The following is a 21,714-nucleotide window of genomic DNA, read 5'->3' on the forward strand; positions in this document are numbered from 1 at the left end:
GCAAATGAGAGGAGTCTCTGTTGCTTTTGAAATCGATTTTTACTGTCTCCCAACGCCATCCCGTGTAGCTGTTAGCAGAAGAGAAGAACATCTCTGCCCGCTACGCGGAAGAGCGAGACCGGGCCGAAGCAGAGGCCAGAGAGAAGGAAACCAAAGCCCTGTCCCTGGCCCGTGCCCTTGAGGAGGCCCTGGAGGCCAAGGAAGAGTCTGAGCGGCAGAACAAGCAGCTGCGGGCAGACATGGAGGACCTGATGAGCTCCAAGGACGACGTGGGCAAGAACGTGAGTGTCCCGGGGACCGGTGCCTTCGGGGCAGGCAGGCGACTCTGGGGAGGCCCAGCCCTACAGCGAAGCGGGCCAGGAGTGTCTTGGCCTGTATGTAATTAGGGGGTTAAAGACTCCCAGGATAAGCCATCAGGTTTTCTGCAGTCTGTTCTCGGTTACCTGTGCCAAAGCCAGGCGGGGAGTTCTTGTCGCTTTCACAGGCCCTCCCCGCCCTAAGCTGCATCCTGACGGGGGTCCTTTAAATGAAGGGCTTCTCTGTTCCTGAGCCTCAGGTGTATCACACGCAAGTACCTGAAGTCCCCTCAGATTGAGGGCAGTGGGATCTGTCTCCTGCACCGAGTGGGGAAGCTGGAGAGGAGCCGGGGGGACCCTCTTGTCCTCCCACTGCACACGCTTCCCCCAGGAGCTGCTGGGATTTTTATTTACCCTCCCCCCCTCCCCTAGTGTAAGAGGCGTTGAGGATAGTGATGGGGACCCAGGCCTGGGGATCAGAACAGGTTCGGGGCTTGACTCTCCCCCAAGCTCCCATTTAACCTGCCTAAGCCTACGTTTCCTCTTCTGTCAAATGGACGCGATACTTGCCTGTTTCATGAAGCTGCTGCAGCTGTGCTCTGAAAGGCATAAAGTCCTCTCTAAAGATAAAAGCTCATTTTCCTGGGACACGGACTCTCTGGCCACATCATAAGGGAGGAAGGACTGTCCTACCTTCCTGCTGAGTCTCCTACAGCCTGGGGACCGGCCCCGTGGACAAGAAGAGGCCTCCTAGAGTAGAAATGGCCAGGATTACGTAGTAAAATGTAGAGAGAGAATTCCACGACTGATTCCGTTTTCTTGTTCCACATTAGTTTTCTTCAGAACAATCGACAGTCCCACGTTCATTCCACAAGCGTTCCTTTGTGCCTGTGGAGTGCCAGACACTAAGAGACACAGGCCCTCCTCACGTCGTAAGGCTTCTCCTGCCCGCGTGAGAACTGACATGGCCGTGAACCCCAAAGGGACACATCATAATAGCACCTGCGCACGCCTGCCTAAGGATCGTCTCCGGGATCAGAGGGGACGTGAAGGGGGAGCACCCAGCACAGCGCTTGGCACCGAGAACTTAGGAAACGTGTGTGGTGGGGATCTTTGCGCAGAGAAAGGTCAAACCCCTTTTTCACTGCACCCTGCTTGGCAGGCCTCACACACCTCGTACGTTAAGTCTCCACATGTGCATTTTCAATACAAATGACCTCTTCCACAGCAAGAGGGAGGTACTGTGTTAGACACAGTGGCCAGTCAACAGGCGACTCCCCTGACACCACGCTCTTTTTATTGTTCATGGCTTTTAAAGATCTCTCGGCTTCAAGGTCATGGGAGAGTAACTGATCGACTCTAGAGCACATGTGAATAAAGAAATCAGGCCTGTCATTCAGATGGCGCGTTCTGAAATGAGGACTAGTGTAGCTGCAGTGGGAGGGGAGGATGCATAGGGGGGTGGGGTGCCTATAAACAGGAACTGCTGTCCTTGCTTGTCCCTCCACCAAGGGTCATCCCCTCCCTGTGCTTCCCGTGGTCCAGGTTCATGAACTTGAAAAATCCAAACGGGCCCTAGAGCAGCAGGTGGAGGAAATGAGGACCCAGCTAGAAGAGCTAGAAGATGAGCTTCAGGCTACAGAAGACGCCAAGCTTCGCCTGGAGGTCAACATGCAGGCCATGAAGGCCCAGTTCGAGAGGGACTTGCAGACCAGAGATGAGCAGAACGAGGAAAAGAAGCGGCTACTCATTAAACAGGTAGGTCATGGAAGAGTGGCCCCCGGAACAGGAACTGGTTTGTTCTCAAAGCCCAGTTCTGGGTCAATATCTTATTCATTCACATTGGAACATATTAGCTGGAGGAAATGTATTTGGTCATTTGATAATTTTTTTTTGATAATTTTATTCTTTAAAATGTAATACAACTGGTTTTGATTTCCTATTTCTCAGATAATATCACTGCTACTTACAAGCCAGGATATCCATTGAAAAGCCCTTAGTGGAATCTCCAGGGACATGTAGTCAGGTTCAAGTTCTGTGAGTCTCATGAGTATCGATAAAGGGAAGAATCAATATGTACCTGACAAGGTGATTCAGAGTATTCCGAAGGTCAGATCACACGTCCTCATTAAGCCACTCTTTAAAGGGAAACCTCTAGGTATTTACATTTTTTTTAATTTTAAGAAGTTGCTTGGGCACTTATGATTTATATACTTTCCTGAGTGCATGTTAAACTTCTAATTTAAAAGTTTACTTTAAAAATTAATTGTGGATATTTTCTCAGTCCCTTGGAGTTCATGGTGTCAAGTCTTGGATCTGAGATGGATTTAATTTTGCTTTGTTATTTGCAGTCCACTAATACTTATTTTATTAGTCATTTATTGCTAGATAACAACTTACCTCAAACCTAGTGACTTAAAACAATACGCATTAACTGAGTTTCTGTGGGTCAGGAATTCAGAACGGACTTAGCAGGGTGTGTCATCTGAAGGCCCGACGGGGGCTGGAGGGTCTGCATCCTGGCTGGCTTGCCCACGGGGTGCTGGCCCACCCGCGGGGTGCTGGCCCACCCGCAAGGTGCTGGCCCGAGAACTCTGCTCTGGGCACGTGGGCCAGTCTCGTTGCATCACCGAGACCATGAGCTCTGCCTCCTTACGTGCCTTTGCTGTGGTCGGTGGAAATGGTTTGTACCAGTGGTGGTGGTTAAAGATCTCTCTGTACAAATTAACTGCTAATAACAGTCATAACTGCCCAGTGGCAGGCAGCACCTCTCCAGAGTAACCCGAGCCCTCACGTGCCGGTTCTGTGTGGGCACCTGGGTCTGACCAGACGTAACCCCATGCGGTCCATTAGGTGCGGGAGCTGGAGGCTGAGCTGGAGGATGAGCGGAAACAGCGGGCCCTTGCTGTGGCTTCAAAGAAGAAAATGGAAATAGACCTGAAGGACCTGGAAGCTCAAATCGAGGCTGCAAACAAAGCTAGGGATGAAGTGATCAAGCAGCTCCGCAAACTTCAGGTAAGTGCGCCAGCCGTCAGTCCTTGGTGGTGGCAGGTGTCATCTGGCCCTACTGAGATCAAGCGCAACATGGCCCGGGAAGCTGGGGAGAAGGGCTCCGGGCAGCACCCAGCCTGCCATCTTGCCCGCAGGCTCAGGGTTGCCAGGTCACCCCTGCAGAGAGCACAGTGCAGCCGTCAGCCTCGGCTGTGGGTTGGGGCCACGGGCCATAAAGATGGCACGTGTGTAGCTCCAGTGTCTACAGCGGGCCAGTGCTTGCCCCACTTGGACTGATCGGGGTGGAGTCACCAGCAGGGCGGCAACCACCAGGGACAAGCTTTGGGGCTCTGAACAGCCTCTGATGCTCAACTCAACATGCAGCCACTGAGCCACCAAGAGGAGAGTGGTGTCGACTCCCCTCCGCTAGCGCCGTGAGCTTTAGTGAGCCTTTCCATCTCATTGAATCGTCACTTTTGCTACCCAGATGGTGTGCCGGTTTTCACTATCACAGTGACAAAAAGTGATTTCTATAGTAACTCACAGTATTGGCAGGATGTGATGGGCCCTTTCATATAAGTAGGCACAACTTCCCTGGAGGGAGGTTTGTTAGGACAGAAGCTTTAGAAAGTTTCCATTCCTTTTGACCTTGGTGATTCTGCGTCTTGAGAATTTATCCTAACAAAATGTAAATATGAGGAGAAGTACTTACATACAAAGATCATAGCTGAAGTGTTATTTATGATGGGAAATTACCTAAATGTAGGTGGACTGCCAGCCATTCAAATGATGGGGATATGTATGCAGTGACACAGGAAGACACAGTGTAGGGAGGGCAGTTTAGTTTGTAACTCAGCACACATGTGTGTAAACTTCTATATATAGACAGGTAGATGTACACATTTAGGAAAAAAGTTTAGAAGGAAACGTCATCTCTGGATAATAGATTTATGAGTAGCTTATTTGCTTCCTTACACTTTTTTAAAAAGCTAAATACAAAGGTTTTTACTTTGACCAGCTAATTACAAAGAATATAAATTATATTACTATGACTTTAACAGCTTTATGGAGATATAATTCACACAACATTCAATTTACCCATGTTTTGCTGTTTTTTAGAATATTCATAGGGGCTGTGTCAGCATCACCCACTGTCGCATTTTGGACATTTTGGTTCAAAGAGACCCTGTGCCCATTAGCTGTGACTCCACACTATCTGCCACACCCAACACTGACCAACCACTAATCTACTTTCCGTCTCTAGATTTGCCTATGCTGGACATGTCATACAGACGGAATCCTACAATATGTGGCTTTTTGTGACCAGCTTCTTTCACTTAGCATGTTTTCAAGGTTCACCACGTTGTAGCATAAATAAGTACTTCATTCCTTTTTATTACCAAATAATATTCCATTGTTTGGACATGCTATTAATCCATTCATTAGTTGGCATTTGAGTTATTTTGACTTTTTAGCTACTATGAATACTGCTGCTATGAACGTTCACACATATTTGTACGGATGTGTGTTTTCAATTTTCTTGGGTATATACCTAGGAATGGAACTGCTAGGTTATACGGTAATTCTGTTTAACTTTGAGGAACTGCCCGGTCTTTCCACAGCGACATTTTACATTCCTACCAGCTATGTATGAGGATTCCAGTTTCTCTACATCCTCAACAACACTTGCTATATTGTCCATCTTTTAATTATAGCCATCCCAGTGCGTATGAAGTGGTATCTCATTGTGGGTTTTTTTTAATATAAATTTATTTATATTTGGCTGTGTTGGGTCCTCGTTGCTGCGCACGGGCTTTCTCTAGTTGCGGCAAGCGGGGGCTACCCTTCGTTGTGGTGCGCAGGCTTCTCATTGCGTGCCTTCTCTGTTGTGGAGCACGGGCTCTAGGCACGTGGGCTTCAGTAGTTGTGGCACACAGGCTCAGTAGTTGGGGCACATGGGCTTAGTTGCTCCGCAGCATGTGGGGTCTTCCCGGACCAGGGCTCAAACCCGTGTCCCCTGCAGTGGTAGGCAGATTCTTAACCACTGCGCCACCAGCAAAGTCCTTCATTGTGGTTTTGATTTGCGTTTCCCTAATGACAAATGATGTTGAAAAGCTTTACATGTGCTTATTGGCCAATATCATATGTGGGAAAAAATGTCTTTCAGTCCTCTGCTAAGCTTTTGAGTTGTCTTCAGTAATTGAGTTGTAACATTTCTGTATACATTCTGGATGTTTTGTAGGAGATACACAGTTTCCAAATATTTTCTTTAATTGTCTAGATTATCTGTTCACTCCCTCAATGGTATTGTTTACAGCACAAAAGTTTTTAATTTTGATGGAGTCCAATTTATCTTTTGTTTCTTCTGTTTTTGTTAGGTCTGTGAAACCACTGCCTTATCCGAAGTCCTGAAGATTTAGTCCTGTGTTTTCTCCTAAGAGTTTTATATTTTTAGCTCTTTTTCTAAATCCATTTTGAGTTAATTTTTGTTATATGGTTTCATATAGGAACCCAGTTTCATTCTTTCGGATATGGATATCCAGTTGTCCCAGCACCACTTGTTAAAAAGACTAGTCTTTCCCCTCTTGAATTGTCTTGGCACTCTTGTCAAAAATCAGCTGACCACAGACTTGTGTTTATTTCTGGACTCTCAGTCGTATTCCATTGATCTCTATGTCTGTCCTTCCACCAGTACCACAGTCTTGATTACTCTAGCTCTGCAGGTTTTGTGGTTGGAAAGTGTGACTTCTCCAACTTTGTTCTTCTTTTTCATGACTGTGTTCTGGGTTCCTTGCAATTCCATTTAGGATCAGCTTGTCAATTTCTGCCTCCCCCCACCAACCCCCAAAGCCCCCCACTTGGATTCTTATATTGTGTTGACTTGGACTTGGAAGATCAACTTGGAGAGTATTGCCATCTTAACAGTACATGGCTATCATGCCACTCATTTCGCTATTCTTTAATTTTTTTTCAACGATGCTTTATTTTATAGTTTCTGATGTACAAGTCTTATACTTTAGCTAAATTTTATCCTTTTTGATGCTAAGTGTAATTGCTTTGTTTATAGTTAGTATATAGAAATATAATTGATTTTTGTACAGTTGTCCTTTGGTATCCAAGGGGGATTGGTTCCAGGACCCCCCCCTACTCCATGGATACCAAAATCCTCAGATGCTTAAGTCCCTGATGTAAAATGCTGTATTGGGACTTCCTGGCATCCGCGCTTCCACTGCAGGGGGCACAGGTTCAATCCCTGGTCAGAGAACTAAGATCCCACGTGCCGTGCAGCACAACCAAAAAAGGTGGGGTGGGGGGGAGAAAAAAAAGGTCTCTCCTTCCCTTCCTAAGTACCCTGCTAAAATGGTGTATTATTTGCATATAACCTATGCATATCCTCTCGTATACTTTAAATCGTCTCTAGATTACTTATAACACTACCTAATACAAGGTGAACGATATATAAATAGCTGCGCATGTGGCAAATTCAAGTTTTGCTTTTAGGAACTTTCTGAGAATTTGTTTCCCCTGAATGTTTTTGATCCACTGCTGGTTGAATCCGCGTATGTGGAACTCACAGATATGGAGAGCTGACTATATATATATCGATCAGTGAGGCTTCAGCCTCACTGAACTCGTTTATTAGTTCTAATCGTTTCTTAGTGGATTCCTTAAGATTTTCAATATGTAAGGTTATATCGTCTGCAAATTGAGCTCGTTTTACTTCTTTTCCAATCTGAATGTCTCTTCTTTCTTTGTCTTGGCCTAACTGCTTTGACTAGAATCTCCATTACAGTGCTACACAGAAGGGGCGAGGTCAGGCATCCCTGTCTCATTGCTTATCTTAGAGGAAGGCATTCAATCTTTGACCATTAAGTATATTAGCTGTTAGTTTTTCACTGATGCCCTTTATCAGAGTTTCCTTCAGTTTATTGAGTGTTTTTATATTGAAAAGGTGTTAGATTTTGTCAGATGCTGCTTCTGCATTTATTGAGATGATCATATAGTTAATTCATTTTTTGGATATCAAATCAACACTGCATTCCTCAGATAAATCCCACTTGGATGGTGGGGTATAAAGGTGTATAAATACACACAATGTATAATTCTTTTAATATGCTGATGGATTCAACTGGTTACTATTTTGTTGAGGATTTTTACATCTGTATTCATAAGGGATATTGGCCTGAATGTTTTCTTGTCTTATTTCTGTCACTTCCACATACTTTTATATTTACAATAAATGCATACATATTATAATCTGGAGAAAAATATCATGTTTAAAAACTAAGAATGGACACTACCCCAAAACTTTCTTCCTATTTAATCTTAGGCTCAGATGAAGGACTACCAACGTGAATTAGAAGAAGCTCGTGCATCCCGGGATGAGATTTTTGCTCAGTCCAAAGAGAGTGAAAAGAAACTGAAGAGTCTGGAAGCAGAAATCCTTCAACTGCAGGAGGTTGGTTTACTTATTCATCCATTTGTTTAAAAAAATATATCTGCCCTTGAAATTTCTCTAAGACCAGATAACTATATTTTAGTATCTTTGTAGCCTAGTGTAATTTCACTATCCACGTTTAATATGGTATTGGACCATCTTACTGCTTCAGTTGGGCAAACAAAGTGGTCATACTTTGACACTGTTCTACCTGGCTGACGTCAGAGAAGTTGATGGGTAATTTCTCAAGTCTGACTGCAATTGGAGGCACACTTAGTGCCTCAAGCAAGGTGGCCGCAGCTACAGGCACTGTCGGATTTCACCCTTGAGGAAACTGTTACCAGCCAGAGCTTCCATCACGGTCTGAACTTATTCAGGAACTTGCCTCATCTGAGCGAGCCCGCCGACACGCCGAGCAGGAGAGAGATGAGCTGGCGGATGAGATCGCCAACAGCGCCTCTGGCAAGTGAGTCTCCTGGCAACAGGTGGGAAGGGACGGGCATCCCACAATCGGTGGTGCCCCCCCCCATTCCTCATGGGCACTGGGCCCATTCCCCTGGGGCACGCCCGTGGCACTGAGACAGCCATGGGGGTCGTCTGGCATCTAGGAGTCAGTAGTTGGTTTGCTCATCTGTTCAAAGTCTGGAAAGATGAGCACGAGATGCTGAGCCTCCGGGCTGCCTGCCTCGGCCCCTGGCTGGCTGCACAACCCCGGCAGGTCACACGTCCCTGTGCCAGTCATGCCCACATAGGTGTGCAGGAAAGACATTCAGAACCAGCCTGGTTTCCATAGGGTGCACAGCCTTGCAATGCAAGTCCTCGCTTTCAGATTCATTACGTTTGACAAGCACATTCCTTAGACTTACCTTACCCTGGATGCATTTTTCATTAAAAGCCCTTCTTTTTTTTTTTTTTTTTTTTCCAATTAAGAGGTTGCTTTCTCCATTCAATTACTGTACTGAGTATTCATCGTGGTCATTTTCTAGCACGCCATCATTTGGACCTGGCATTTGATCTCGGTGCACTAGAAAAGCTAGGGAATGCCAGGATGTTTTTGCACTTTTAAAGCTGACACTGGCTGCCGAGAAGAGCTGGAGAAGGCAGCAGGGCGGTCAGCGGGAAGGCTGCACACCGGTCCAGACGAGAGATGATGGGGCCTGGCCTGGGTGGTAGGCCTGGGGATGGAGAGAAGTGGGCGGTGTGTTTGGAAGCGTAACCAGCTAGGCATGGCGGATTGGGGTGGGAACAGAGGAAAGAGAAAAGTCAACAGTGCTGCTCGGCTTCCAGCAGCAGGGTGGGTGGAGGTGCCCTCGAGTTTCCCGTACCGTGGAGACCGATTCTGAGCTGTTGCCTCCTCGCCCGGCAGGTCTGCGCTGCTGGATGAGAAGCGGCGTCTGGAGGCACGGATAGCACAGCTGGAGGAGGAGCTTGAAGAGGAGCAGAGCAACATGGAGTTGCTCAACGACCGCTTCCGCAAGACCACGCTGCAGGTGGGCACGCAGCGGCCGCCCCAGGGAGGGCCGCGCCGTCCCCGCACGACTGACCCATCTCCTCTCCAGGTGGACACGCTGAACGCAGAGCTGGCGGCCGAGCGCAGCGCCGCCCAGAAGAGCGACAATGCGCGCCAGCAGCTGGAGCGGCAGAACAAGGAGCTGAAGGCCAAGCTGCAGGAGCTGGAGGGTGCTGTCAAGTCCAAGTTCAAGGCCACCATCTCAGCCCTGGAAGCCAAGATTGGGCAGTTGGAGGAGCAGCTTGAGCAGGAGGCCAAGTAAGAGGTTTTTACAGTGTCTCTGCTACAGACCAGGTCCAGGTTTTAGCCTGTGAGTCAGAGATGACACAGACATGCCCCTTGTCCCATGGGGGCTCCCTTGGCAGGGGAAGAATGACAAGAACACACGTAACCAGAGAGGTGGTGGTGTGAGCCCTCAGGGTACGCTGGGCTCACCTGTCAGCTCTTCCCAGACAGCTGAGGGCTCATCGCACTGTGCCCTGTGACTTCCTGGTTCCATAGTTTACATCTCTACCCAAAGTCGATTGCCCGAGTTGGTGGCATCACGTGAAATGCTACAATTTGTTGGCAGAGAAGAAATGCAGTATGACAAAAATACAAGCTTTTTCTCTCCCTGCGGAAGGGGCTGCTCGACAGTCTCCGTTGTTGTCGTTACCGCTCTAAGTTTAGGAGTTGCACAACACAGCCTTTGGCCGGCATTTACAAATCCGTGAGGATAGAAATCACAGCCTGCCAGAGCTAGAGCAGCCCTTCAGCTCACCCTCCTGTCAGGGAGCTTGGAGCCCAGAAATGCGGGTCTGTGCTCAGAGCCTGACATCCTCTGCAACCGGCATCCCAGACTTGCCCCTGCATTCAACTCTAACAGTTAAGGGTTTGTTTGCTGTTGGTTGTAATTAACATGACTCGCCCTTTCAGCTGACTCCATCACTATCGTTTTTGCATAACATTTGTGGAGGAACAAAAGAACTTTTTCTGTTTTCAGCGGAGTCCTACAAATAAGCTACCTCTGCTTCATGTGGGACAGTGGAGGCCTGTCTAGAAACATGGTGCTTTGACTCCTACGTGAAGCGTGGCGGGATGGGGGCGTTGTTTCAGTGTCAGCTGCTCTAGCATCTTCGTACGTAGTCAGTAAATTTTAAATTGAAACCATTGCCTAATAAATTGAGTCTTTGTTTTGTTTTCCAGGCTGAAAAGTTAGGAGATTAGAGTAACCAACTAAGGTTTTTGTCTTCAAAAACTCTACACTCAAATACGTGACAGGTAGCTTGTATGTAACACTTGATCTTCGGCAGATCACTAAACAAAGTGATCGACGTGGTGAAGGAATAATGCGGTTCTTCTACCTGTCAAGCATTAGAATACATTAAAGGCAATCCACAGTTTGACCAGAAGGGGGACGTTTCTGGGCCATATTGATCACGATGATACAGAGGTCCCGGAAAGCACTCTAACAAATGCCATCTTCCAGAGAAAAGGACTTAAAAAAAATATTCATTTCAAGAATTGGGAAAACTAACGTGTTGATCATTTTCACAGGGAAAGAGCAGCCGCCAACAAACTAGTCCGTCGCACCGAGAAGAAGCTGAAGGAAATCTTCATGCAGGTCGAGGATGAACGCCGCCACGCCGACCAGTATAAAGAACAGGTAAGGGCAGAAGGCAGGTAGGAGGAACACGTCTTCCACTCTAAATGCTGTAGCAAGGAGACGGATGCAAAACCAGCCGTGTTACCATTTGACTAGGTGAATGAGGAAGAGCTATTTGCAACTCTTCATTCTAACGTTTCAACAAACATGTGCTGTTCCTTGTTCCTGCCACTCACTCCCGGGTGCTGGGGATACAGAGGTGATTAGGACCTGGCCCTGCCCCGTGAGTCCCCCCAAGTGCCCCGGAGTGGGCAAGAGCACGTCAGGAAGGCTTGAAGTGTGAGGCCTGGACTGACCTTAAAGTTATCATGTTTCCTCCACTAGAATGGACGCTACATGAGTGCAGAGATTTCTGCCTGTTTCACCCACTGTCATCTCTTGAATGCCTAGAATAGTTCTGGGCACAGCTGGCAGTCACTGAATGTTGGCTGGATGGAGGGGTGGATACATTGTTGAATGAAAAGGGAAGAGAAAGCAAATGTACGGCATGTGGAACCCGAGTGGTCCTCCTTGTCTGCGTCCAGGCATCTGTTTTCTCAGTGCCAAGGGCATGTGCTGATAGGGCTTTGGACTGTGGTCAGGTCTGCACTGGCTAAAACCTGGGTGGGGGCTGTGTTCTCCTCTGGCTCTCGGTCCTCTCTGAGACCTGCCGCCGTGGCTGGAGCTGAGGATCCACTGCCTCTGGCCCAGATCCTCCTCTCCTCCTCTCCTCCTCCCCCCTCTCCTCCTCCCCTGCTCCAGTCGGGCACCCAGCCTGGCCTTCCCTTCTCACCCCCACGCTCAGGGCCTAGCAACACCGAGGGCAGTTCTGGGTGGGTGTGACCTGGACCCGCAGGGCACTGGCCAGTCTCTGTGGTTCAGGAGTGAGGGATCCAGTGGGCAGGCTGAGTTCTCCTGTCAGGTCTTCCAGAGTGGCTTTGTACTTGAATCAAACAGAACGTCAACACACCTGTGTTGAACAGAGGTGTAAAATGAATGGAGCATCTCCTGGGGTTGGAGACTGTCCACACTGTTGGCTCTTCTGCGTCTTGCGGGACTAGCCCTTCCCTTTCACAGTCCCATAGGGCACTCGTGTGAAGATACTAAACTGTCATTTTTCTGCAGAAAACTCAGGGATGAAAAGCGGGTGTGCTTTTTTTTTTTTAAGTTTCCTTTAGCATAATTTGCTGCATAGACATGGTTTTGCTGAGAATAGCAGGCTGGTCAAAAGGCCTTGGGCCAGGCCCCAGTCTTGTGTATCAGTGCACTCGCACGTGTATATGCCTGCCGTGTGTGTGGGTACACTCGTGTGTGCACTCGCGTGGCTGGCAGGGCAGAGGCCTATGCTGACACTCTCAGGATGCAGCGATGCCAAATTTGGATTCACCGGTTTGGTGTGACTTGGTTCGTGTAACTTCCCCGAGATGGAGAAGGCCAACGCCAGGATGAAGCAGCTCAAACGGCAGCTGGAGGAAGCAGAGGAAGAAGCCACACGTGCCAACGCGTCTCGGCGCAAACTCCAGCGGGAACTGGATGACGCCACCGAGGCCAACGAGGGCCTGAGCCGCGAGGTCAGCACGCTGAAGAACCGGCTGAGGTGAGTGCCCCGGGCCTCCGTGAGGTCACACCCAGAGCCTGCAAACAGCTGCGTCCATGGGCTCCGGGTGCAGTGGTTTCTCAGGCTCCTGTCCAGCTCTTCGTTCTTGCCTGTTTAGCTGTTCAGGATCCCTGACCGTCAGTAGTCCTTGAGGATGGAGGAGCAACAGGCCCACTCATTTGCTCCGCGTTTGCTAGTGGGCTGTGCGAATACATGGCTCGAGGCTTGGGAGCCAGCCCAGGTGTCTGTCCGCGTCCCGGGTGAGGGCAGAACACGGGGAGCCAAGGCTACACCTTCTCCCCCAGAAGGAAAGCTTAGCACAGGTGTTGGCAAACCGTGGCCTATGGGCCAGATCCTGTCTGCGCCCTGCTCTCCTGTACAGCCAGGGAGCTAAGAATGGTGTTTACATTTATAAAGGCTGTAAAAAGACAAAGAGTGTTCAACAGCGACCTTAGGTGGCCCACAAAGCCTAAATAGAGCATTTACTCTCCACCCTTTGGGGAGAGGCTGGCCCATGGTGAGCAGGGGGCTGAGGCCAGCCACCCCCAGGGCTCCGGGGCCCTCCCAGGATGACGTCCCGCAGGCGGATGTGGGAGAGGTGGGAAAGCACGGAGCTGTTCCTGATCTGCCCACCACCCCAGCTGGTGCGTCTTGAGGAAGGGCTGGAAGTTGAGTCGTCAGGCGGTTGAACGGCTTGCCAGCCACGAGCTGCTGCGGTCGTGCCCACACACTTTCTCTGCTCTCCAGGCGAGGAGGCCCAATCAGCTTCTCCGCCAGCCGATCTGGCCGGCGCCAGCTGCACATCGAGGGCGCTTCCCTGGAGCTGTCGGATGACGACACAGAAAGTAAGACCAGTGATGTCAATGAGACGCAGCCGCCCCAGTCTGAGTAGATCCGAGGAAGCCGGCGGAGGCCATACCGAGGGACAGGCAGGAAGGGCCTTGGGGCCCCCTGCAGATCTGGGGGACTGGCGAACCGCACGACTCCTGAGAGATTAACTGTGTCTTAAGGACTTGCAGCCTACACGACTGTCTCCTGCTTCAGATTTAGGTACAATTGCTCCCCTTTTTATATATATATATACACAAAACCTACACATACTAAACAGATCGTCTCATGATTGCGTCTATTTTCCATATATCCATCAAGAGACCATTTTATAATACATGTTAAGAAGAGAACCCTTTTTCGAACAAACTCTAGACCCCGTTGCCGGTCGCTGGGGCAGCCCCGGGGTTGCTGCCCAGTCGCTCTGCATGCTCTGTCTTACGGACAGCTACCTTAACCTTAGTTCTGTGTTCATGTGGCCCCTGCCTCCTCAGCCACGTCAAGTCTCTTAGAACGTTGTGGAACCTAAACTGCACTTGTAGCTCTCATTTCCTTCAAATAATGATCAACACTATTTCAGTGAGCAAACTGTGAAAGGGGCTTTGGAGAGATTAGGAGGGGTGGGTTGGATGTGGGGACGCGGCGTCCGTGTGGGGTGGCCATGCCTACCTCCCTCGAGTCGTGGTGTGCCCCCTCTCTTCACGTGAACTGTCCTCGGCCCGGTCTGTGCATAGGAAGAACAGCGGCCACCACCCAGCTGAGGCCCTGGGGGCAGCCATCACAGTGACTGCAGGAGGGCCTCCGGAGGCCCCGGCTTCCCCCGTGTGCTCCTCGCTTCTGGAGCGAGCAGCTGCAGGCCCCGGAGCAGAAGCTTGGGCGATACCCTCCCTCGCCAGCCAGGCTCTCATGCTGACCTTGCAAATTCAGCCGCTGCTTTGAGCCCAAAATGGGAATATTGGTTTTGTGTCCGAGACTTGTTCCAAGTTTGTTGATGAGGTTGACAGAACCTCGAGAACAGATGCCACCTGCCTGAATGTTGACATGCCAGTGGATGTGACTCCTTTTTGATTTCTCCTTTCCCCTCCCCCTTGGGACAGTGTTACAGTGAACATTTAGCATTCTGTTTTTGGTTGCTAGTTAATCAAACTGACATTACAGAAAGTGCCTTAGACACTACAGTACTAAGACAATGTTAAATATATTATTTGCCTCTGTAACAATCTAATGTATTAAGTTTTGACTGTGCTTCATATATCATGTACCTCTCTAGTCAAAGTGGTATTATAAACATTCAGTGACAATGAATCAGTGTTAATTATAAATCCTTGATCCTCTGCAACATGCTTGAAAACACAAACCTTTTGGGTTAAAAGCTTTAACATCTGTTAGGAAGAATTTGTCATGTGGGTTTGGAATCTTTGATTTTCCCCCTTTATGAATTGTACTGGCTGTTGACCACCAGACACCTGACTGCAAATATCTTTTCTTGTATTCCCATATTTCTAGACAATGATTTTTGTAAGACAATAAATTTATTCATTATAGATATTTACGCCTGCTCTATTTACTTGGATATTTACTTGGAGGAAAAAGCACCCGTTGAGAATAAACAGACCTCAATAAACAAGAATAATCATGTGAATGTGAAATCTGTTTTCTCACCTACTGTTCTCGATTTCCCACCTGTGGTCTGATCGGAGGTTGGAAGCTACAGAGAGTTTAAATGCTGACAGCCAGGCTGCTTTTATCTGAGGGCACTGCACTCGCAGAAACTGTCGGATGACAGGCTAAGTCTGGGCAGTCGTGGTGACAGATCCTGTTCTCACCGGTGGCCTCCGTGTGTAGCTGCATCAGGAAGGAAAGGGCTGCTGGAGCTGGAGCGCCAACTGTTAATGGAGAAGGGAGCAATCCGGGGCTGCAGGATGAAGCCTTGAGGAGGGTTTCCAGTCACCAACCAATGAAGCTCATTACTGGATTAAGAGGTCCAAGACGTTTCAGACTACATTTTCAGGCAGGATGCATATTAAAAATGCTTTTGGGAGGATTCGGCGACGAGATCCAAGGGCAGCTGTGAGCCCGTTAGGACAGGCTGGAGAGAGATACTAGGGGAACACAATCATGTAGAGAATGCTGGGGGGTTTTCCATGATATGCTCAGCTTAGGCTGGTTCTGGTGGTCTGAACTATATACCTAGGCTGCTCGGCAGTTGTGGGGATGTGAAAAATGGGCAAAAGTGTTCCCTTTCTCCTGTGTCACTACCATAGGAAAAAAAGGTGAGTTGCACTTACCGTCTCTCAGGTGTGTTCTCACCCCTGCATTCAGTATCTCAGTCCAGGGGTTTGTGGAATTCAGAGGCTTGTTTTTCTCAAAAAGAATCCTTCCCTGCTGGCTGGTTTAACTGGTGTTAATGTCACACTGTTTCCCAACTACTCAGCCTATCAGGAGAAACATATAATCTACATGAACAGATTCCAATCCCTGGGAGCCGGGCTCTGAGTGTCAAAGACAAAGCAATAGGCCAGCTCCCACCCCACAGGTGTATGGTCCATCGTGAGGAAGGACTCAGGCAAGACGTGGGAAAGCCTTAGCCTTTTGTGGAAATGAAGTTTAGATGAGCTCTGCTGGGGTTTTAACTCTGTCACGTACACTTTAAATGCTCTTTCTGCCCTTGCCACACCACAGTTGCTGCTCTTTTTAATGCAGACGTTCTAGGAAATTCTTCTAAATTACTTTGGTACGGATAACACATCTGTGCCTAGCCTGACTGTCCTGGGCATTCTGATATCAGAAAGACTAGTGCCCTATCACATTTACTTCTGTCACCAATCTTCCCCATCCCTGGAAACCTCAATGAAGATGAAATGAGCTAGAAGACCGATATCTTACAACCGGCCCTCCCTATGGCTCTGGGTATCACTGACCCATGGCCCCTTCCTCCTGACGCCAACGTTGCTATGACAATAGACATGTCTGTCAAGACTGCGGAAGAAAAGAGCTCACGGTTGTCTGAGGCTAGGAACCACCACTTCCTGCCCCGCCCCTAAAAAAAAAAAAAAGTCACAACAGGCCATAGGCTGGAATCTTTAGAAACTGGAGACATGGCTCCACTCCCCCTAGTTCAGGCAGGCCTGGGTGAAGCCCGTGGCTGAGACCCGAGGCGAGTCCCCATCCACAGAAGCTTCCCAGTCGCTCTGGGAGGGAAAAGATCTTCACCAAGAGCTTTCCCAAAGGCTGAGCATTTGCAAGAATGCTATGTCCTGTGCACGGTCAGGACCAACCAGGCAGTCTACTTCCTCGTGTAGCCACCTGTCATTTGGAAATCTAGCAAATCATACAGTTCTTTTCAGAAATCTAATATGAAACACTATAAAGATATAATGACATGACGCCAGTTTCCAAAGACAACGTTAACTGTAATTACAGTGCCTACGTACCACACGCACGAAGTATGAACACGCCCTTCACCCCTAACACCAAGACTACAAATTCGTGTTTGATGCACTACAGCAGTGAGGTCTGTTTATTTTTTTCAAAGTCGCCCAATAATGGAATCCGTCCCCGCTAACTGGATGTCACGAAGCCTTATTCAAGAGGTAACGTGACATAATCAGACTATTAAACACTGGGTCTGACTGAGACATCCAAGCAGAGCGCTGGCTCCTTCAAAGGACCACACTGCACAGAAGCTAAGATGCTCCTGTTCTCACGTGTAAGCTCATGCATCTCATAATCGCCTTCAGGAGGTGGCAGTTGTCATGTGGTTGTCATTGCCTGACTCCTGGTAAGGTCAATAAAGCCCAGCGTCAGATCTTGTAGAATGAGTGTCAGCAGCTTAGAGTAAAATTCTGGAGCCAGCAGTAGAGTATGCTTTTCAGAAGTACTGCATCACCAGTGCTCACCGCAGCGCAGAGGATGACACTGCTTGGGAAAACACGGACAAGGACAACTCTGGGTCAAAATGTAGTTCAGAACGTTGGAATCACAATGAAGTTTTAGGACTATCTCTCACATTTTCCTTTTTGTGTATGAATTAAGTGTGATATGATGAAAATCTGCATAAAGAAGTCTGTTAGACTTTCAATAAATACAAAGTCTAAACGATAGGCGTTTTCATAGTTCCAGCTGGCACATTTTTCTTACCGTTTTACAAAATAAAGGTGTGTCTTATAATTGCTGACGTTTGAGAGTCCATGAAATACAGAACTCTCCTCACTAGGCTGGCGCTGGGGTGGAACCTGGGGGAACCTGCACTTTAAAATTTCCCCAAGTATGACTCAGCCCGGTCATCTGGCAGGTCAGGGAGCCCCCTGCTTTGTGCTACTTGGTCAACTCTCAGAACTACTCAGCACAATTCTTCAGACCAACTGGGGCAGTGAAAGAAAATCAGTCTCGTTACTTCAATTTTTAAAAAATTTGAGCAACTTTACAGGAAAATTTAGAACCCTTGACAAATAGTAAACTATTTTCATCTTTTCATTTCACTTCTGATTTTTTTTTTATAAAGCTGCAATTGCATGTTCATCTATTTTGTGTCCTCATTGATCATTTCCATTCCCACAGATTAGCACAACTGCACACTTACATTTCAGTGGCTCTGTGGTCTTTTGTTCAGCTGATAAGTCATCCCAACCATTCCATTCCCCTGCCATCAGACATTTATATTAGTACTGTTGAGACCGATTTTGTTTGTTCTTACTACCATAGATGAAGAGCTGTTACAGCTTATCACATTGTTAGATTGAGTCAAGACTTACAGAGGCTAATTTAGTGACACCAATATGTAAAAGTGTACCTAGTCCCCTAAATTCTAGGTGACAGCAGGATTTGCTGGGGAGGGTGGGCAGTTAAAGCACTCACTTTTTTTAGAACCAAAAAACTGCTTCATAGCTCCATCTACTGACAAGGCTCTGAGCCTCACACAGACGTCGCTGTTGATCCACGCACAGAAAACTTGCCCAGTCCTGCCAGCCCAGCACCTCATTCCCAGGCCTCCACCTGCATATCATGACCCAAGCAGAATGCCCATATTTCAATGGGGGCAGCAAACTTGATACCGGATTAGAAAACACCCCACAGGTAAACAAGTGAAACATCTGTTCAGTTTCCAAACACTAACATAACTCCTGTGGGTGCAGGTGGGCAGCAGGATAAAGCATGACTCCAAATCATAACCCCATGTGGCACAAACACCAGCACCATAAGCTTCGCTCTGTTTTCAAATTTGCCTCTTCACATGCACTATCTCATAAAAGAAGTCTGTTACATTAATATTTACTAGAGATTGTTTTTCCTTAAAATTAAAAACGGGCTACTGTATTCCTATGTATCATATTTTTAAGTCATGGGACCAGTTGTTAGATAAGATGCTCTAAGTCATAGGAAAATGATTTGCAAAGATGCCTCCTGCCCCCGCTCCCATTTTTAGAAAAGAATTCAGTAAACACATTCAAATTTTAAAGGCCAAGCTAGTGCTCTCAATTTGTTTCAAACTTTGAGGCAAATATAGAGAGAAAAACAACCCATGAAGTAAAAGTCAGAATGTAGAAAAGGCTTATCTTAGCATCCTCTAGGCAAACAGTGCGGACAACTGACAGCCTGGACCCAACCCCCCTTAGGCCCTGTTCCCACCAGCGGCCAGGCAGGAGAGACCTGGCTACAGGCTGCCCCCTAAAGCCACTGCCGCACCCCAGGTCATGTCCCCTTCCCCAGAGGTGCCAGCTTCCACCTTGGCTTGCAGGAGATGCTAATGGCGTCTCCAAGACAGCTTCTGAGAGAAACAGAGTCCACACACGACAGACAAGATTGGGAGAGGAGGAGGGTGGATGGGCCGCATTCCTCCCACTGCAAAGGCTGTGTCGCCTTCGTGCACATCACTTCCAAGCGTTCAGAATCAGCTCACCTCCTGAGGCATGAGACACAGTCAAGGCCAGCGAGGCCTCGAGTTTGACAAGGTGGTGAAGACAGCAGAAAACCACTGGGCTCCTTTCCAAACCTGGCTCTTCCGTGAACCAGCTGTGTGAGCTTAGGCCAGTCACCTAAACCCTGGGCCCGCCTTCCCATCTGTAGACCGAGGCAAAACCAGCTCATCCTGCGCCCAGGTCACCGTATCTAGTTGCCACTTGCCTACTCGTGACTCAACACCCCAGCTGTGGCTTCTGGCTCCTCACTGGGTTGGTGGGGTATCACTTCCGGCCACTCAGCTGGCTCCTATTTTATGCAGGAAGATGTTTCAGGAGCAAGGGATGGGAATGGGTGGTGAGACGAAAATAGCTGGAGACAAGAAGCTGTCCTTTGCCACCTGGAAAATCAGCCCCCTCCACGCAGGGAAGACCATGTGGACCCAGGCCAGGGGCAGCTCATTCCTGAAGGTTTCAGTGTGAGCCACGCAAACCTGGCAATCGAGCAGCCCTAGGAGGAGAACCCACTCAGAGGATCTTTAGCTATACAGGCAAGCAGTTAGTAGAACCTTCATACCAGGAAGCAAATGCTCTATTTGAGCAAGTACAAAGCAGCATCTTGAACCAGATACAGAGGGTCACTGACTTACAATGGTTTAAGATTTTTTTTGATTCTAGCATGATGCAAAAGCGATACACTCAACAGAAACCATGCTTTGAATTTTAGATTTTAATCTTCTCCCAGGCTAACAATATGCAGCCCAATCCTCTCTCACAATGCTGGACAGGGCAGTTCCCGGTCAGCCACACAATCACGAGAGTCGACAACCAATACAGTTACAACCATTCTGCACCCAGACAACCGTTTGGTTTTTCACTTTCAGTACACTATTCAATCAATTAGATGAGATAGTCAACACTTAATTATCAAATAGGCTTTGTGTTAGATGATTTTGCCCAACTGTTGGCTAAGCGTTCTGAGCATGTTTAAGGTAGGCGAGACTAAGCTATGATGTTCAGTAGGTTAAGTGTATTAAACGCATTTTCAATTTACAATGAGTGGGTTTACTGGGACGTAATCCCACTGTAAGTGGAGGAAGATCTGGAATCCACGGAGAAAGCTAAAAGAGGCTTGGGGAATCAACCAGCTTCCTCAGGGGGTCATATGCCAAGGGCTGCTGCAGCTATCAAAAACCAAAACTATGTGGGAGTCCTGAAGGGGCCAGAAATAAGCCTAGCAGCACACTCCGTACTTTCACGGACCTGGCCTGTGCTCTCCTGGACCCAAAGCAGTGGTGAGACATCAGTGAATAACACGTGGGCCCCTGCAGCCAGGGCCCTACTCCCAGCCACTGCCTGAATAACAACTGGTGAGATGATCCCAGGGGTGTGCAGCTGGAGAGGAAGTGAGAAATCGCTGGGGAGCCAAGGAAAAGGATTGAAGCTCCAGAACTCATCCTTACTTTAACCAGAGTAGCTCTGTTTGTTATGTTTTAGATTTGGGGTTCCTGCATAAACAAAGAGGTCTGCTAAACGTTGAAACCTCTGATCTAATCCAACCCTTCCAATGATGGCTGGGAAAGAAGCTGGGAGTCTGCCCATCAGTAAGAGACCTGGAGTTTTCTTTTCAACTGTTCGGCCAGCAGAGCTGGGCACAGCACAGACACACCAGAACAAGCAAGCGTCTCTCGTGAGTCAACTTATGATGAAATCTCCAGGAACAACTAATAGAAGCTATTCCTGCCTGCATACTGACAGAAGAAAAAATGTTTAATGTATCCTACCTTAACGTTTCTTATTCACTTAGGAACTGGATTCACTTACTTTTCATTTACATACAGTCTTCAAACTACAAACTACTCCGTTTATGCTCTTTGTTATAAGCAGTGCTCAGAATCTGACACATTAGTACAGATGCCCCAGTTAACTCGCTCCTCAAGTCCAGTCACCCTGTCTCTTGCTACTAAACATCTGGCACCTTCTCTCAAGGGATGAGAAGAGAAGCCCAGATCCAAGTAACCTCTAATCCCAGAACACCAGCACATGTCATGAACAGCAGCCCAGCAGGAGGACCAGCTCCTGGATCCATCGCGGTTACTCCAAGACTTAGCAAGCTGCCTCCCTCAAAGTGCCGGTCCCTCCTCCCAGATTCCCACACGGGGCCAGGGCTATTCTCAGGCTCTCCTGGAAATCACAGCTAGGAGCACAAAGCAGCATCAAGAACCAGCATGAGGAACACATAAGCCACAGGGATGTATTGTACGACACAGGGAACACAGCCGGTACTCTGTATAACTATTAATGGGATATAACCTTTAAAAATTGTGAATCGCTATATTGTATACCTGTAACTTGTGTAAAACTGGACATCAACTATACTTCAATTTTTAAAAAAATAAATAAAAAACAGTCAGCATGAGAATGCCTGTTCACACATCCTGAGGCCGCCTGAATTTTCTTTGCCCTATTCCACAGCTGCTGTCCACATCCCCGTGTCCCATGTCACAACAGAAGTGACATTTGAACCTGGCTT

General features: G+C 48.0%; 2 protein-coding genes across 9 annotated transcripts in view; one reads left to right on the forward strand and one right to left on the reverse strand.

The window, feature by feature from the left end:
- Positions 1-14,832, forward strand: part of MYH10 (myosin heavy chain 10) — a 134,233-nt gene extending 119,401 nt beyond the window's left edge. For 6 of the 7 annotated variants that reach the window (XM_067717130.1, XM_067717134.1, XM_067717131.1 and 3 more), the window contains 10 exons: positions 69-281; positions 1,842-2,054; positions 3,150-3,311; positions 7,618-7,746; positions 8,103-8,191; positions 9,092-9,215; positions 9,285-9,493; positions 10,772-10,880; positions 12,284-12,456; positions 13,204-14,832. In XM_067717130.1, coding sequence (XP_067573231.1) covers positions 69-281; positions 1,842-2,054; positions 3,150-3,311; positions 7,618-7,746; positions 8,103-8,191; positions 9,092-9,215; positions 9,285-9,493; positions 10,772-10,880; positions 12,284-12,456; positions 13,204-13,348 — 1,566 coding nt within the window. In that variant the 3' untranslated portion in view covers positions 13,349-14,832. Of the gene's footprint in view, positions 1-68; positions 282-1,841; positions 2,055-3,149; positions 3,312-7,617; positions 7,747-8,102; positions 8,192-9,091; positions 9,494-10,771; positions 10,881-12,283; positions 12,457-13,203 lie in introns of all 7 variants that reach the window. The other variant, XM_067717129.1, reaches the window with a different exon arrangement.
- Positions 4,716-21,714, reverse strand: part of NDEL1 (nudE neurodevelopment protein 1 like 1) — a 50,346-nt gene continuing 33,347 nt past the window's right edge. Inside the window, exons 9-10 of one of the 2 annotated variants that reach the window (XM_067717140.1) lie at positions 17,867-17,926; positions 4,716-17,202 (exon numbers count right to left, since the gene is read on the reverse strand). In XM_067717140.1, the coding sequence (XP_067573241.1) occupies positions 17,905-17,926 (22 nt within the window). In that variant the 3' untranslated portion in view covers positions 4,716-17,202; positions 17,867-17,904. The remainder of the gene's footprint in view (positions 17,203-17,866; positions 17,927-21,714) is intronic. The other variant, XM_067717137.1, reaches the window with a different exon arrangement.

The sequence above is a fragment of the Pseudorca crassidens genome, chromosome 19 (assembly GCF_039906515.1).
Source record: "Pseudorca crassidens isolate mPseCra1 chromosome 19, mPseCra1.hap1, whole genome shotgun sequence".
Taxonomy (NCBI): Eukaryota; Metazoa; Chordata; class Mammalia; order Artiodactyla; family Delphinidae; genus Pseudorca; species Pseudorca crassidens.